At 41.4% G+C, this 16,955-nt stretch overlaps 1 protein-coding gene across 8 annotated transcripts in view; it reads left to right on the top strand.

Annotated features, from left to right (window-relative positions):
* SPATA13 (spermatogenesis associated 13) overlaps positions 1-14,868 on the top strand; it is an 85,916-nt gene extending 71,048 nt beyond the window's left edge. For all 8 annotated transcript variants that reach the window (XM_075592232.1, XM_075592231.1, XM_075592233.1 and 5 more), the window contains 5 exons: positions 1,410-1,642; positions 3,334-3,463; positions 4,179-4,551; positions 9,353-9,427; positions 13,170-14,868. In XM_075592232.1, the coding sequence (XP_075448347.1) occupies positions 1,410-1,642; positions 3,334-3,463; positions 4,179-4,551; positions 9,353-9,427; positions 13,170-13,351 (993 nt within the window). In that variant the 3' untranslated portion in view covers positions 13,352-14,868. The remainder of the gene's footprint in view (positions 1-1,409; positions 1,643-3,333; positions 3,464-4,178; positions 4,552-9,352; positions 9,428-13,169) is intronic.
* The last annotated feature ends 2,087 nt before the right edge of the window (positions 14,869-16,955 follow it).

Here is a 16,955-nt window from a genome sequence, read left to right on the forward strand (position 1 = left end):
GAGGGGGAGGAGAAGAGAGAGAGAGGGGGGGAGGAGAAGAGAGAGGGGGAGGAGAAGAGAGAGAGAGGGGGAGGAGAAGAGAGAGAGAGGGGGAGGAGAAGAGAGAGAGAGGGGGAGGAGAAGAGAGAGAGAGAGGGGGAGGAGAAGAGAGAGAGAGAGGGGGGAGGAGAAGAGAGATAGAGGGGGGAGGAGAAGAGAGATAGAGGGGGGAGGAGAAGAGAGAGGGGGGAGGAGAAGAGAGATAGAGGGGGGAGGAGAAGAGAGAGGGGGGGGGGGGAGAAGAGAGAGAGAGGGGGGAGGAGAAGAGAGAGGGGGGAGGAGAAGAGAGAGGGGGGAGGAGAAGAGAGAGGGGGAGGAGAAGAGAGAGGGGGGAGGAGAAGAGAGAGGGGGGAGGAGAAGAGAGAGGGGGAGGAGAAGAGAGAGGGGGGAGGAGAAGAGAGAGGGGAGGAGGAGAGAGAGAGAGAGGGGAGGAGGAGAGAGAGAGAGGGGAGGAGGAGAGAGAGGGGGAGGAGAAGAGAGAGAGGGGGAGGAGAAGAGAGAGAGGGGGACTAGAAGAGAGAGGGGAGAAGAGAGAGGGGAGAAGGGAGAGGGGGGGTGGAGAGGGGGAGGGAGAAGGGAGAGAGGAGATAAGATACATGGGGTTGGTGTGTGTTCTCTAGCAGGGTTTCTAAGAATGTTACTGTGTTGCTTATGTGCCAATCGATCTTGTCTAATAAAAACTACAACTCCCATGATCCCCTACCTGTGAGCATGTGCAGTAGAGCATAGGGCTGTGACCCGGATGTAGTAGGCTGTGAAGTGCACACAGATAGTCCTGTGAGAAATGCAGAGGATTTGTGAGTGATGTATGATGTAGCAATGCGAACTCACTTACTGTGCTGCCCTGTCTGTAATAACCCGCCCACCCGGAGATTTCAGGGACAAACCCGGAGCCCGGAGAAGGGGATGCCAAACCCGGAGTCTCCGGGTGAAACCCGGAGAGGTGGCAACCCCGGTGGTAGAGCGTAAGGTTAGATTTTAACTTTTCAGTAGGTGAGGTAAACTATTCTATAATCTGATATAACATATGAAGTGCTTATTCACTTCTCAAAAGCATCATACATCTTGATTGCCTTTTAGAAACGTCAAGCTGTCAGAATGAACGACTGCATGAATGTCAGGTTACCGTATAATTGCCACCTACTTGGCCACTTTGGGATAAGCAGATGAAATTATCATTTATTATTTATTATTATTAGATTAATTATTATAGCTTTTTTGAGGCAAAACATCATCGCAATCTGAACCCCAGTGCTTATCCAATTAAACAAGGAATAACCCCAAACATGTACACGGCTGGCAAAGAAATGAAAAACAAAAAAAGCATGTCATCTATCATTTGTTTTTGTTTTTCCTCCATTCCTTTGCAGCAAGACTGTTTTTCTATCTACTCTGAGTATTGCAACAACCACCCGAGTGCATGTTTGGAGCTCTCTAACCTGATGAAACAAGGGAAATATCGCCACTTCTTTGAGGCCTGCCGACTGCTGCAGCAAATGATAGACATTGCTATTGATGGTTTCCTGCTGACTCCGGTCCAGAAGATCTGTAAATACCCTCTGCAGCTAGCAGAGTTATTGAAATATACAACTCAAGAGCACAGGTAAGCACATTGTCAGCAATGGGATAGAGTTGAAACCCACAACACACAATGAAACCATCTAGGACCTTTGGTCACGGCCATTTCGCCATGACTAATTGACCACTGGCATTTAGCGGCAAGTGATCTCGCCGTAGGGACACTTGGCCGCTTCGCCACCAATTGTGCAATTTCCAAGATGACTATTTCCATGGGCCTGGAATATGTATGGGCGTTAATATAGTGGCCTGCGACATTTTAGTTAACATGTGCCATTCGCATATAGACAATTCGCCCATGTCGACGTCTTTAATCTGTTGGAACTTTCAAACTTTCCCGAGTAGCAACATTCATCTGGATAATGGAGGAAAAAAATGCAAATGCAACCAGTTAATGGGCTTCATTTCCCCCCTCCCCGACCCCGTGCATGGAACATTCACAGAGACGTTTCTCAGCCACAAGTACAAACTGGCAGTGTTCACTCGTGAATCGGGACATTCATCTACATTTGGCTTTCAATGCTATTTTGATGTCTCTCATGCTTATTGTTTCCTTGCCTCCGAAACATATTCCTAATTTCGTTTCTCTTATCAACCCATGCTTTTAGTGTATCGTGTGACCAGGGATTTCTCTTGATCCGAGTTAGGGAATTGTGCTCTCCAGTGTACAATGGAGAGTACTGTGGAGGATATTTGTTTTGAGCCTAGCAGGGGGACAGCCTCAAAAGTAGTCATGTGTGAAAGCTGCAAAATAGTGTATTCTTTCAGTGCGGGGATGGGGTTGGATTTTTGTTGACCCTAATCTTCAAGTAATATGCGTGTCAGTTACGGAAAATCAGAAATGTGAATGCATTAGAAATTCAGAGGCGCAGTTGAATGGGAACAGAATGTGAACTGGTCACAGTAATGGAATTACAATGCGATTTGTATACACGGCACAACCAGCAGCTATGGACTGCTAAAATAAAACATGTCTGTATATGATGTGTGTTACATGTGAGATTTAACATTAAGGCAACAATCCCTTATTTAATTAGCAATAAAACTCTTTTTTTTTTTTTTTGTTCTCCAAAATTTTGCATTGCTTTAAAACTGCTGGCACTCCAGAGCTGTATCTTTAGCTCCGGAGATTTCACGGTTCCGAGATACCTACCGTTGGTGTGAACGGTGTTACTTCTTGGGTATTGAAATGGCCGCCCAATAGGAAGCCGATATCAATGATGTAGCGTCTTCCTATTGGCCCGCAAGACGCACGAGACTTGACAGCTCCGTGGAGGAAGCTTTAACCCTGGTAACTACACCGGCAAATATCTCGGGAACCAGGGATCCCAGACCTTAAAATAAAGCTGTTTTAGTTCTTGGATCTCCCAGTTCCAATGCTGCAAAAAAAAAAAAAAAATATTGTGAAATATGTATTATTTTTTTTTACACAATCCGACCGGCTTGCTGCTTTAAGTGCATCAAAAAATATAACACAATAAACCGTTGAGAGAATCCACGTAATTATCTGCTGATCCTTATTTTCTGTTGAGCAATTAGTAACCGTCTGTCATTGACATTGTTCCTCCCTCTTCAAACAGCAATTTGTACCGTAACTTTTTCCCCTTGTCTGTTACACTATTTGAACCGAGGTAATATTAATTGTATTTTACAGATCACGGCAGATGTAATTAAAGGATGTCCAATGTAATTAAAGGCTGTTGTTTATTTTTGCAGTGATTACAGCAAAATAAGAGAAGCTCATGAAGCCATGAAAAATGTTGCCTGCTTAATTAATGAGCGGAAAAGGCGCCTGGAAAGTATAGACAAGATCGCTCGCTGGCAGGTTTCCATTGTAGGGTGGGAGGTAAGTTCCATTAATTGTTACTAAGAAGTCTTTAATGTAGTGACATGTTACAGTCAGACAGAGTTCAGTTTAAAAAAATATATGTTAATTGTAAAATGAACGTATCGATGGTGCAAGGACAGAAAATGACAAAACAAATAGACTTCTCTTCTAAAGGTTTGTCATTGTATCCCATCAATGTACAGACACTAATACAGCTCTCTGTAACTTCCCTTATCTTGTCTCCGACGGCTTCGGACGACGCGTCGCCATGGCAACGCAGCATCAAATGCCACAGTGGGGTCGCGTTGCCATGGCAGTACGATGTCACTTGATGCCGGAGACAAGGTAAGGGGGGGAGGGGTGAGCAGGAAGGGGGGCGCAGGCTGAAAGGTTTGCGCACCCCTGGCCTAAGACTTTCTATTGCTGTACTCTTGGAGAAATAAAAACGTTTATTCACACATGTACAGGCAAATTATGAAAATCAGGCAATATGCTCTGTCATTACTGACTTTCACTTTGTAGTTTTACAGCACCGATTTCATATTTGTCAAGTAATTGGCTACGAAGGGCTTTATTCTATAAAGTGCGACATCCCTGATCTGGTGCTGCGGCACAGAAAACCCCATTGATTTCAATGGGGCTTTTCGTGCGGTAGTGTCGGACTGGCTCTAGAATAAGCTCCTAAAGGTTCCATGATATAAGCAGTATGAATGATGAGGGCTTTTGGTTTTAGGGACAAGATATTTTAGCCCGAAGTTCCGAACTGATCCATTCAGGAGAACTGACAAAGATCTTCAAGCATGGCAAGAGCCAGCAGCGGATATTCTTTCTGTTTGACCATCAATTGGTGTTCTGCAAGAAGGATTTATTGCGGAGGGACCTCTTGTACTACAAGGGCCGGATTGACATGGATGAGATGGAGTTTACCAATGTTGAAGATGGGAAAGATAGAGACTTTAACCTGAATATTAAGAATTCGTTTAAAATGGTAAATAGGCAAACAGAGGAAGTTCATTTGTTTTGTGCAAAGAAGCCGGAGGACAAGCAGAGGTGGCTCCAGGGATTCTCAGATGAAAGGAAAAGAGTTCAAGAGGATAAAGAAATGGGCAAGTAATCATCTTTTTCACTTTACTTGTGGCAATATCTATTGCATGCGGAATCTAGTTTGCATAATACAATGCAGGTATAGTTCATTGCTTAATCGAATATATATACACACACACACACACACACACACACACACACACACACATATATAAACACATATACACACACACACACATATATACACACACATATATACACACACACACATATATATATACACACACATATTTATATACATACACACACACACACACATATATACACACACACGTTTTGATTAGCAAGTAATGACTAGTGTGGTACTATAGAGCTTACGGAGTAATACTCGTGTAACAGAATTGTGGCTTTTCTTCTGATTTGCAGCCAGTCCCCTGATGTTCAGCATTAGTGAATGAAATCAGTACTTTTCCATTACAGCGCCATTTTCTTGGTCAATAACCACCACATCTCCCTGGTTTCAGTCTTTGTACCTTGACATCTCTGCTCTATGGAACTATTTATTTCCTTTATTGAATGACCCCTTTAGTTTAAATGAGAGCATTTATATGCAATCAAACACCAAAAACACAATAGTAACATTGGACACACATCATTTCTAAGCATTTTTACATTTGAAGGACCAGATTTACAAGCCGATTTCTGCCATAAGACACCTTCTGGTGCAGGAAGATCTCTCACCATCCATTGACTATTTAGTCTATTTAAGCTCCCTGCTCCAAATCCGGTGTAAAAAAGCAACACCAAGCTCATCCAAGAAAGAAACCCCATTGGAACTATCCTTCATAAATCTGGTGCTGTTTTGTATCAGTATTATTCGAGTTTTGCAGCTCAGAGATCTAGGTAAATAGTCCCTGTCCCTTTATCAGGGAGGTCTGTTTCATTTCTAAGGCCAAAACAAGTTTTGTGTTAAATACCGTAAGCACTGTGTACGTGGTGTAATGCAGGGGAGTGCAACATTTTTGTGCTGTGCCCCCCTGTCTTCCCTGCTGCGTCGCCCGCGGCCCCCCTCCCTACCTTAGAGCTGGGTCAAATGACGCTGCGGGTCATGTGACGTCATGTCACATGACCCTGCAGCGTTATTTGCCGCTGCGTTGCCATGGCGACGCGTCATAGAGCGGCTGAATCTGGGTAAGTAAAGTGTTGCAGGGGCCTCACGCGATCTCCCAGCCTCTGCAACGACCCGCGCCCCCCCAGCAAAACTTCCATCCCCCCGGTTTACGCACCCCTAGTGTAAGGAATTTGATTCAATATTCTTTGTCATAATACATTAGTGCCGAGAGAAATTGAGGTAGAATTGCCTATATAATACACTGTACGACCCCTACTCAATATGATTTGAAGCAGTTTTCCCTTTCCTCTAGAAAATGTCAGCTTTATTCATTTGAAAGGGACTTGAAGAAGCAGTTCATGCAATATCCTACATGTGTTTTTTTTACATCCGTTCTGTAGTATTAGGTGATACTTACTACATTTTTTTCAATTAATTCAACTGCTAATAACATTTTTAATGAGTTTTAATATACTTTGATTTCTATAGCAGGATTTAGCACAGGGGTGGGCAAACTTTGCAGTCTGCGCCCCCTGCCTGTTCCCCCCCCCCCCCCTGCTCGCGCCCCCTCCTTACCTTGTCTCCGGCGGCAAATGACGCTGCAGGGCCACGTGATTCGGCGGATCAGGTAGCAATGTGACGTCACGTGACCCGCAGCGTCATTTGATGATGGCAACGCATCGTCCAATGTAAGGGAAGTTGCAGAGGCCTCGCGCCATCCCCGGCCATTTCATTGAAATGCCTTGGGGAAGAGAGCGGAGGGCCTCTGTAACCGCCGCACCTCCCCTCAAAAATCTTGCATCCCCCAGTTTGCGCACCCCTGCTTTAGCACATCTCCCCAGAAGTGCAAGATCTTTGTCACACTTTCCTGTTTGTGATAATTTGTTGCCAATATTCCCAGCAGTTTGAGCTGCAAACTGTAAATATAGATAATGTTACCTTAGCAATATAAGAATACATTGTAGCTGCTGAGTTACACTTACTGAAAGATTGATTGAATCTGAAAGGCAGCCATTTAGTGAACCCTGGGAAGCAGGATCTTTGCAGATCGATCACGGGAGAATGAATTGATCGACAGTTTAGGTAATTAGTTTTCAATAAATGTAATCAAAGGCTGTATATATATGTATGTATGTATGTATGTATGTGTATATATATATATATATATATATATATATATATATATATATATTAACTATGTTTATAGCGTTACTCATTTTCTTTGTATTGTATGTGTAGCCCTGTTTCCTAGTGAACACAGACTGCTACCCTATGCTGTATGACCTGCAGGCTGACAGGGCCTGAGCCTCCGCCACGGAGAGCCTGGGGCACACAATATAATAGCTAATACCTGATACTTGGTACAGCGCCTCCACCTGCGACAGCTCCCGCCAGAGGGGGAGTGGTTCTTCGCAGGACACTTATGTACATCAACACACACACAGCAGTATAACCAACCAAATAACTTTACTAGCATGAAAGGGTTTGCGTGTCTCTCACGTATCAACAGGTGTCACTTTCTAGAGGGGCACTATCTACGGCGTCTCGCAGGACGTTAACTTCCCTCCTTCACCGGGTGATCCCACCCCGTGTCCAATTTCCCCCCAGTCCAATATATCCCCCACCCTCAAGTGAGATACTGAGCCTATATATGTGTGTGTCTGCGCAGCCACTGTGTCCTGAATAAGAGGTGATATCGTTGGTGCACTTGTGGTTTACCTGCCGGGCACTCCAGTACCCGGGCCTGCAAGGGTCTTCACAAAGGATCAGTGTGGCCGAGGTGATGTCGGCAGTAGACGTCCAGGGCGATCACACCCAGACGTACGATAGCAGGGTCTGATCCCAGACCACCTGCTAGATACACACTGTCTCTTTAAGCGATCACTGAACGGCACAATAAGGGAACCGGAACCTGTCTAGGGCCAGTCCCTATCTCTGCTCCGCACTATGGTGACTCAGGGCCTAACTGGGCCTGGGGTATAAGGCCTAGGTAGGGGCTGAATGCTTCCCTACACCTGGAGCTCCGTCTCCTTCCTCCTCCCGCTAGCTCTGAGTAACGTGCGCACCCTCCGACCCCTATATCCTCCTTCCTTCCTCCCAACCACCCGATTGGTCCCCTGTGTCACCTGGTCCTGCGGGGCTGCTGGGACTCGTAGTCTCTATGCTCCCCCTCCCCCCCCCCTATGGGAGCTACTCCTCCTTCGCGGGCTTTGTCTGCTATCCCCGCGCCTGCGCGACCTCCTGCTCCACACCTACTGCACCTGCGCCAACTCTCAACATGGCGGCGCCCTGATACGCGGAACCTCCGATATACCGGAGCGTTCCCTGCCCTGCTGCAACCCTCCCACCTGACAACAACAAATGCGGGCGAGGGGAGCCCGGCTACATATGTCTTTATTTATATAGCGCCAAAAGTGTACTCGGCGCTTCACAAAGAATACAGTACAGGGAGTTAAAATACATTAAGAGCAGCAAAATCAGACAATAGGAAAGGAAATCCCTGCCCCAAAGAGCTTACAATCTAAGAGAGTATAAAAGTATATTTACCGAGGCACCTGTAACATGTAGCTGAAAGGCTCGTTTGCCTTGTCATCATCCTGAAGAGGCACAATGTGAGGAAGCCATTTTGGTTAATTGTATGTGGACACCTTGCATTTGAAAAGCCCTGTCAGCAAAGCATGTGTTGGCAGACATGTAAAATAGCGGCAGGAGAATGGGGCCAGTGGAGATAGCCGTGAATTGGCTTGTGTTTAGACAGGAGACGACAATCCTCCCGGGCTGGTCTGGCACAGAGCCATTACTCAAATGAGCTAGAGTAATAATTATTCCTTATGAATAATAGGTATGACTTGTAGCATGCAAGAAAAATATACTTGGACCTTTACAAATGATGTTACCACCTCCCTCCCCCTCATTTCTCCCTCCCCCTCATTTCCCCTTGTTTTGTTGTGTCCATTATTATTTAGTTGTAGAGTTATTGTGGGATGCCAAGGAGGACCCCAACAATTTGGCTATTCGTTAAATAGGGATCTGTGGGTCCGGACTGTTTGTGTCGTGGTTTTTGCTGTATGACATCCTTACCGCTCCTATTTTATCTTCTGTATCCCAATTGAAAATTGCCAAAAAAAATAAGTTGAAAAAAAAAAATGTAGCGGGAGTCGCTGACATTGAGAACTAACTGGAAGTGTTAATCTATTTATGAGAAGGACACATTACCCGTAGAGAAATGGAGGATATGTTCTTTTCAACAAATACTGTCCGAGTAGTGTAGTTAAAACAAGTAAAATCCCTGCCAGATTCAATTTAGATATATTTGCAAATACACATTACAAAAGAGGACTTACAGTTGTCTTATTTAAAAAGGCATCAACCACTTCCACAAACCTAGATAATCTGGGATTGAGAAGGTTGTCTTCATTGAATTATTTTATTTTTTAAATTATGTCACGAGTTAAGTGAACACTTTGCTGCACGTAATTATCGGGACATAGCTGCATAATACAATGTGTAACCTATGGTGCATATGCGTTGTTCCTAATTAAATCTGACCTTGGATATGACTCTGACACTGGAGTTCTGTTTTATTTTAGAATCCCCGACTCTGGGAGTTTCCAAAGTAGAAACCAATGATTCCGAACTTGATGGTTTCATTATCTCTGTGTGAACACCAGAAGTAGTAACCAGACATACCCTATAGGACAGATTTGTATCTGGCCTGACAATATACTGAAGTGCTTCTTTCTTAACCCTAGGAATGGAAATTTCAGAAGACCAACAGAAGCAAGCCATGGATAACGCCAAGAGGTCAAGGCATGGAAAGATGAAAGGTGAGTTGTATAATAATAATAATTATAATAATAATAATAATAATAATATACAGTGTAACACCTAAACCAAGAAAGCCATTACAAATAAATGCTCATTTGGTAGCATGGCCTAACCACATGGCTGCTGCTGTAAACTTAGTGGACAGAAAATGTCTGACATTTGCTGTTAGAAGTGTCTGAGATTCACAAATTTAGGGCCAAGTGCACCAGTTATTTACGCGCAAAGTCCTGCTACTTTGTGAAATAAAAATGGCCACTGTTTCCTATAAACAGAATTCCCCTTATTCGGTGGCTGGTGCCATCTATATTAAAAAAAAAAGTGAATACAGCCTGTACTGTACTAACACTGCCCTTCCAATAATAATAACAACAATTCAGTTACTTCTAAATGCATATTTTATAATTACCGAGAGAAATCAAAGTGTTAATTTTTGTTTTAGTGGCACTATTGTGTTTTTCTTGTACAGAAACGAGGGCATAGTAGGCAATGCCTTTTTTATTTGGCGTAACAATGTATTTTAAAGGTGCAATCCCTTCTAGTGATATTTAATGGATTACATATAGGTAATCAACGTATTATTATTTTGTTTACCCAAATCTGACACCTACAATTATTAATAATTGTTTAAAGTTAGTTGGTAAATGTGGTGACCTGAGCGAGACTTGGGAAGGGGTTCGGTTTCTTCTGGCTGCTCCCTTTTGTGTGATGTCTGCGTGCTTAAAAAGAGTTTGCACAGCCAGACACCCCAGCCCTCCTCTTGTCGTTATTGGCTCTATGAAAAAGGACAGGAAAAGCTTAGGGTAAAGAAAACACTTCATTGATTGACACTTCCTCATTAGATTTGTTTAGGTGAAACCAATAAGACTGTCTAATTCTTCACAAAATGTTGTTTACTTGCAGTCTGTGGGATTGCACCTTTAAGATCAACTTTTGAGAACAATAGTTTTTTTTCTCAGATCTACAAATTTTGTAAAAAAAAACCCAGAAAGACAGTGATGATAAATATCAGGAGGGTGGGGAAGAAGTCAGTGACACGAGGGAAAGAGAGATGCTGAACAGGTTCATGTCATGCAAGACAGTGATCCTAAGTAACAAGTACTGATCGTGTCATGTCTGGGAAGTTAAATGGAAGACAGAAAATGGTGAGAACACGTGGTGCAAGAAAGGCACACAGTAAGGTGTAAATATACATGTCAGAATATTGCATATTTTTCTCCATCTTCTGGATAGATTTCATATTCAAAGCACCAGCTGTGGACTGGTATCATTTTTACAGGTTTAAAATTCATTAATTGTATTAACCGTAAATCCCGAAAAAAAAGTATTACATGCAACAGGGACTGTAGACAATATTGTATATTTGTTGTTGCATGGTTTTACTTTAACGTGGAGAGACACTCCTGGGCTCAGACCCCATACATTGAGCATGTGTTTATGTCATGCTCTAAGCCCACTACTTATTTGCACAACACTAAATGGCTCCTCAAGACTTTCACAAACCCAAATACAAGAAAATAAACGTAAACTCCAAACCATCCAGTCCCGTGTGAAATAAATGTTTGTGGCGTGCTCAGGTCGCAGGTTCAGTCTAATTATGTTGGGAATCTGTCATCAATAGCACGGGGAAAAAACTGAACCCCGAGGCAGCAGCTGAGCCTGGCACTAGGACATTTCATGACGCCTTTATAACTGACTGGAAATAAAATTGGACCTCATTTCATAACGAGGACACTCCAGAGTTCATTTACAATGTATTCTGCAGTTCTAAAGAACGAAACAGTGTTTTTAAGAGGCATTTCAAAGTGCTAAATATTAATCTACTTCTCTTAAAAATGTTGACAAAATAGATTACGATCTGCCGTGGTCCCCTTTATTTTATGTTAAATATAACAAGAATCATAAAAGGGAAACCGGTAGGTAGTGCAATTAATTATATCATACAGAATACAGTTGGTGAATTCCAGAATGCCCAGGGTACACCAAATAGGACCATATGGGAGTAGGAAAATTGGGAAGGCAAGGTTTTAAATGAGCCTTATATACCATTCATTTTTATATTTCTATATTGAATTATCAAATAGTATATGCATTGAATTAACCAATAGTATGTTGTAATAGTACATCTGTGCACAAGGCACGGATAATCCAAATGTTGTTCCTACACGTATGTATGTACTGTATGTATGTACGTATGTGCTTGTTACATTTCTTCTTCGTATACTTTTTTGCAGGCAGTGATTTTAAAATGTTCATTGTTGTCCTGTAAAGTTACCAGTCACTATTCAGTTTTGGTTTTGTCTTCAAGCCAAAAATAATGCTGTGCAATAGTTAGTATGGCTGTTAGTTCTTTTTCAATTCTGGCAATTCCTTGTTTTATTTTAACAATCACATTTAAAAAAAAATTATATTTGCTGTTTTAGAAGGAAGTTTCAAAAAAATGTTGAGGGAGATTCATTTATTCCTAATTAAACTCCCGTACGCACTAGCTGTTAAATATCAGTAATGGCTATTACCATTAAATAATATGAATAATTAATGAATAGGGGCTATGTTTTTGGCACCTTTATTATTGCTTTGGTGTATGCTTTTTTTGTTAGGCTGTTTCATTTTAAAGGTGCCACATAAGTGTCTGCATTAATGAGTGGGCACACGGTCTTACTCAAAAAGGAGGTTTAATATGCCATAAAGTCCAACGTTTCGGCAGTCAAATACTGCCTTTCTTGAGAAAGGCAGTATTTGACTGCCGAAACGTTGGACTTTATGGCATATTAAACCTCCTTTTGAGTAAGACCGTGTGCCTGCTTGTTCTTCTTTGTACTGGAACATTTGGGACTACAGGAGCTCCCCAGGACCAGCGCACCGGCAACTAAGTACCCCACCTCTATTACCATTGATATTGAGTGCGTGTCTCATCCTCTGTCTATGCATTAATGAGTGCACATAACCCATACATGTCATAATAATGCATGAGGTTAAACCCTAGCCTTACCCCACAGTCATAGTATGTCCACCAGGCAAGTGCCATTGTATGGTGCACAAAAGCACTTCTATTTTGAGACTCCAGGGCCCTGGATGTTGGGGCACCGCTGATCTGTTCCAATAGGTTCATACCTGGTTCAGGTAGTAACCCGCCCCCTCTCCCCCAAAAAAACAGCAGGGCAGACTTCTGCTTTAACGTTATATTACCAAAACAACATTGGCCCAGATACACCAAGCAGTGGTAAGAAAAACTGGAGTCATCTCCAAAAATGTGTAAATTGTTGGTCAACTAGCATGCAGGTTGGAGTTAACAACTCCAGTTTTCCTTTCCACTGCTTGGTGTATCTGGGTCGTTGACCTTTTTCAAGACAACTGGAAGATACTCCTAAAAAGGGTTCCATGCAATTATCTGGCCATTTCAAAATTGAATCAAATACAGGAGAATTTACAATGTATCTCATCTTAAGAGTTGCTATTAGAGATGGTTGGAGGTTCCTCCAGTATTTCACATAGGGTTCAAAAAAAGGTTGGAAACTACTGCTTTAGGCTGTGATGCATTTTAATGGATCCACAGGTTAAATGGTTTTGTGTAAGCTTTTGAGACCTGCAGAGATCTCCAGTAACAAACAGACCGCAGTGAAATCCATGTAAAAATCGATGATGAGATTTGTACATTTACAAAACATAAATCTATTCTTTTTATGACCCCTTTGTTACTGTTTGTCACATCTGTTGATGTTCATTGTTCTTTCTTCAATGCAGGTATTGCTTATAATGGATTTCCAACTGTACCCCCACATCAGAACTTGCATCCAATTCACCAGCGTCATGTAACCGTCCCCACCAGCATTCCTCAACAGCAGGTTTTTTCCCTGGCAGAACCCAAACGAAAGACCTCCCCTTTCTGGAACACAATCACCAAACTTACACCGTTCAAGAAATAAGGGATTTGGAGAAAAATAACATGAAGGAGAATTGTTTTCTGGACTAAACTGTGAAATCTTACCTGAAAGGAGTAGTCCAGATGGGACTATATGGAAATCAGATTTGTTATTCTCTTGGTGAAACAAACAGAAGATAATGAAGGGCAAAAAAGAATGAAGGAACACAAAAATGTGAAAGAGGGGAAATGGAGAACAAGTTATTGTACCGTGTGTACTTTAGTAATGTTGCCATACAAAAACAAATCAATTACTTATGATGAATGTTTTATTTATTGTTAAAGACAGACTGAATTTGCTTTTAAGGGTATTTTTACATATGTAAATATATCTTTTTTATTTTTATTTTTTATTCTTTATTCATCTGGCAATTTTCTTCACCTATCCAGTGCCTCTTGTGGATGTTTGCGGTACTGTTGATTAACATTTTCAGCTTAGTTGTTAAAGAGCAACATTTAGGAAAAGAAAATGTTTTTTTAGATCTGTACACGGGGTTCGTTTGTCAGCATCCTGGGAGTGAGGTCAATGTAAAATGATGCACTATGTGCCAGTTTTACTACATCACATTAGTATTTGTATTTACATGAAGGTAAAAGCCAGACATGGGCAGGGTAGAGCGATACCACCACTGGTTGGCTGGTGTTTGACACTTTGAAGTGTTTCTTACAAAACGTTTTCGTTAGGGTGGCTTTTATGCAACTACCCTTTGCAAGAAGGGCATTCAAGATCCGAGACATGATCGAAGCTCCAAGCTTCTTGATTTTTGTATTATTCAGCAACAACAATTGGCTCATACAACATTTCGTATGATCAGTTACTGGATATTTAGAAATATTGATACATTTATTGCAACACATAAGTGAATCTCGCATAGATGTTTGCTTGTTATCTCTTGAACCTTAATAGATATCGCTGAACTGTTGCAAACAGGTGAATTTATGCGCCATGTTCATTTACATTGACAAATGACCTTCTTTGGCTGGAAAATGTCAGTCTTTGAGGAATTGTTGCATATTTCCAACCATTCCGTGCAAAATCCAGTGTATCACATGTAACTAGACATGTTATTTATTTTGTATAGCTTACAATGCTCTCTTTTAATGTTCTGCTGTCTATTTTTCATAATGAAAAAGATATGTATTTTTGGGGGTTGGTGGGAGGGGGTTATGGCGCGAGTAATTGCAAACGTCTTGCTTAATTAGCTATGAAAATGTATACGATTGTTAACACTGGAATGTATTTTTTTCAATTCGGTGTTGATATGAAACCTGAATTTTTTTTAAAAAACATGTTTGTTATGAATTGTAATTTTGTGACCCTTTCATGACTAGGAAAAATGTTTTACTGTTGCGTTTCGTGGGGCTTTTGTTAAAGCTCTAGTTGAAATAGTTCTTGAAAATTTGAAAAGAGTGCTTGTTAATTTGGCAAGTAACGTGCATGGTCTTGTAATGTGTTTTGTCTTCTGTTTCAAGGAGTGTAATGTATTCTGATTTTTATAGTGAATTAATACTCTCAAGTTCCTTCCCTTGTATTTTCTTTTCTTTGCACCCCAATGCACCCTGACGATAATATCTAAAATGCGTGACTGTGGGTAACGTTTGTCTCCTCTTCTAAAATAAGCAATGCAGCATTTACTAAGTAAGCAGAATAAGAGCAGAAAAGTCAGTGGCTGACCAGGGCAAGTAGAAATATTTTAAAATATATTTTAAACCTTCCCTGGTAACTAAGATCTAGGAGTTATCCAAAATCATCTAATCTGTTATATAGGACGGTTTGTAGAAGCCACCTGTCCATAAATTGCCAGCCTTTGGCTGGTTTTCTTTTTTTTTATTATTTTTTATTAAGAAGTGAAAAAATAATCCTACAGCCTTAATGGTTGGGCTAATGATAACATTATGATAATAGACATGATATTTCCCCTGTAAGGGACAGTCAATATTTTTTTGAATAGGTTGGTTACATTGCTAAGTTTTAACATTTTTTTGTCTGCTAAGTGAGATTGCCACTTAACCTATTCTTATGACCAGATATTGCTTAACCCCTTTGGGGGCCAGAGGAGACAGCAATGCATTGCAAAGTATTTAAACTAAGCCATGCTTTAGACGAAGTTGTAAAATGTCCTTATTTCTCTGTCTTCGATTAACCCAGCACCACAATACTCTGCATTCTGGTCTTATCACACAAAAAAGGAAATGTTTATTTTGAAGGTGTTCACTTAATAAATACTCGCATACAAAAATAGTACAAAATGGCAGTGACGTTCCAAAGAAGTCATAATATTTTTAAAGATAGTTGCATAGTTTTCTGTTTGAGTGGAATCCTTGTATTTGATCTTAATATCATGATAAAATTTCTTTCCATCTCCTGGTGTTAACCCATCTCTCTCACACCCTTCTGATGTTATCCCTCTGTTCTCCTCCTGGTGTAATCCTTCAGCTACCACCCTTCGCAAGAGCTGATCATCACTAATTCTATTACCAAATCAGGTCCTTCAGCTTCAAACGGATGTTATCTGATCAGGAACTTGCCATGCCTCCATACAGAGAATAACCTAATATGGCATGTCTTCTGGAAAGATCCCACCTAATGCCATAGCCTCTTCCGGTTACATCAGCTCTAATCACTGTTGTCTATAGTCACTCAAATGTCACCAACACATGGCTAGTCTACAGAGAACTCAGCACAGCTGCACTATCAATATACCATCCCAATGTGACTGAATTTATCAGAATATATCAAAGAAAGAAAGAACTATTGCAAATCAAACAATTTTCTGTATACTTTGACATTTTGTCTTCATAATCGATTCATACATATTGCAATATAATTATATCACTGAGCTGGATTTCTTACATAAGCGAAGTCTCTTCTGCCACTCAGGGGGTTAGGTGACTTCACCTCTGAATTTAAAGTGTATGTATGTATGTATATGTATGCGTGTATATGTGTATATATAGTGTATACATTTAATAAAAATGTATCATTCTTTGCCTTTCAACCATATTGAAATGAGAGAACTAAAAACGGAACTAGCTTACTTTATCTTGCTGAGTTTTTAACACATTGTTGAAGAATATGAGCTGAGTTATATATATTCACAAGTGAAACATAAGTTTTAAATAGTGGGTTCCCAGCAGTAGGTATGAAGTGTTCAATGCAAGTCCCTGAGAAACAGACCCGTCAACATGTTTGGAACATGTAATCCAGTGCCTCAAGTGAGGGGGGGGGGGGGGAGGGGAGGGAGGGGGTTGCCACCTACTTCCTGTCAGGCATAACTTCTGGGTTTGGTCGGTCAGGACCTGGACAGTTGTCCCAGTGCTCCACCACCACCCCCCACCCCCCTCCCTTTCCCTGATGGTGGCCCTACTGTGAAAATCTTTGCAGTTATCACCTAACTCATTTCTGCAGTTGCGTTTCTGCTGTTGAGCGAGTACTATTCTATTAATTACTATAAGAAATGTGTCTGTCGAGTCGTTCTTTTCAAGCTTTTTACCAGAACTTTGGATCTTTGGTTCGGCAACGCTGCAGTACAAGTGGTAGAATACAAATACATTGACTCTCTTTTTCCCGCCACATATTCATTGTAATTGTGGTTCCCCAGCAAAAG

This window comes from Ascaphus truei, chromosome 3, assembly GCF_040206685.1.
Source record: "Ascaphus truei isolate aAscTru1 chromosome 3, aAscTru1.hap1, whole genome shotgun sequence".
Classification (NCBI taxonomy): Eukaryota; Metazoa; Chordata; class Amphibia; order Anura; family Ascaphidae; genus Ascaphus; species Ascaphus truei.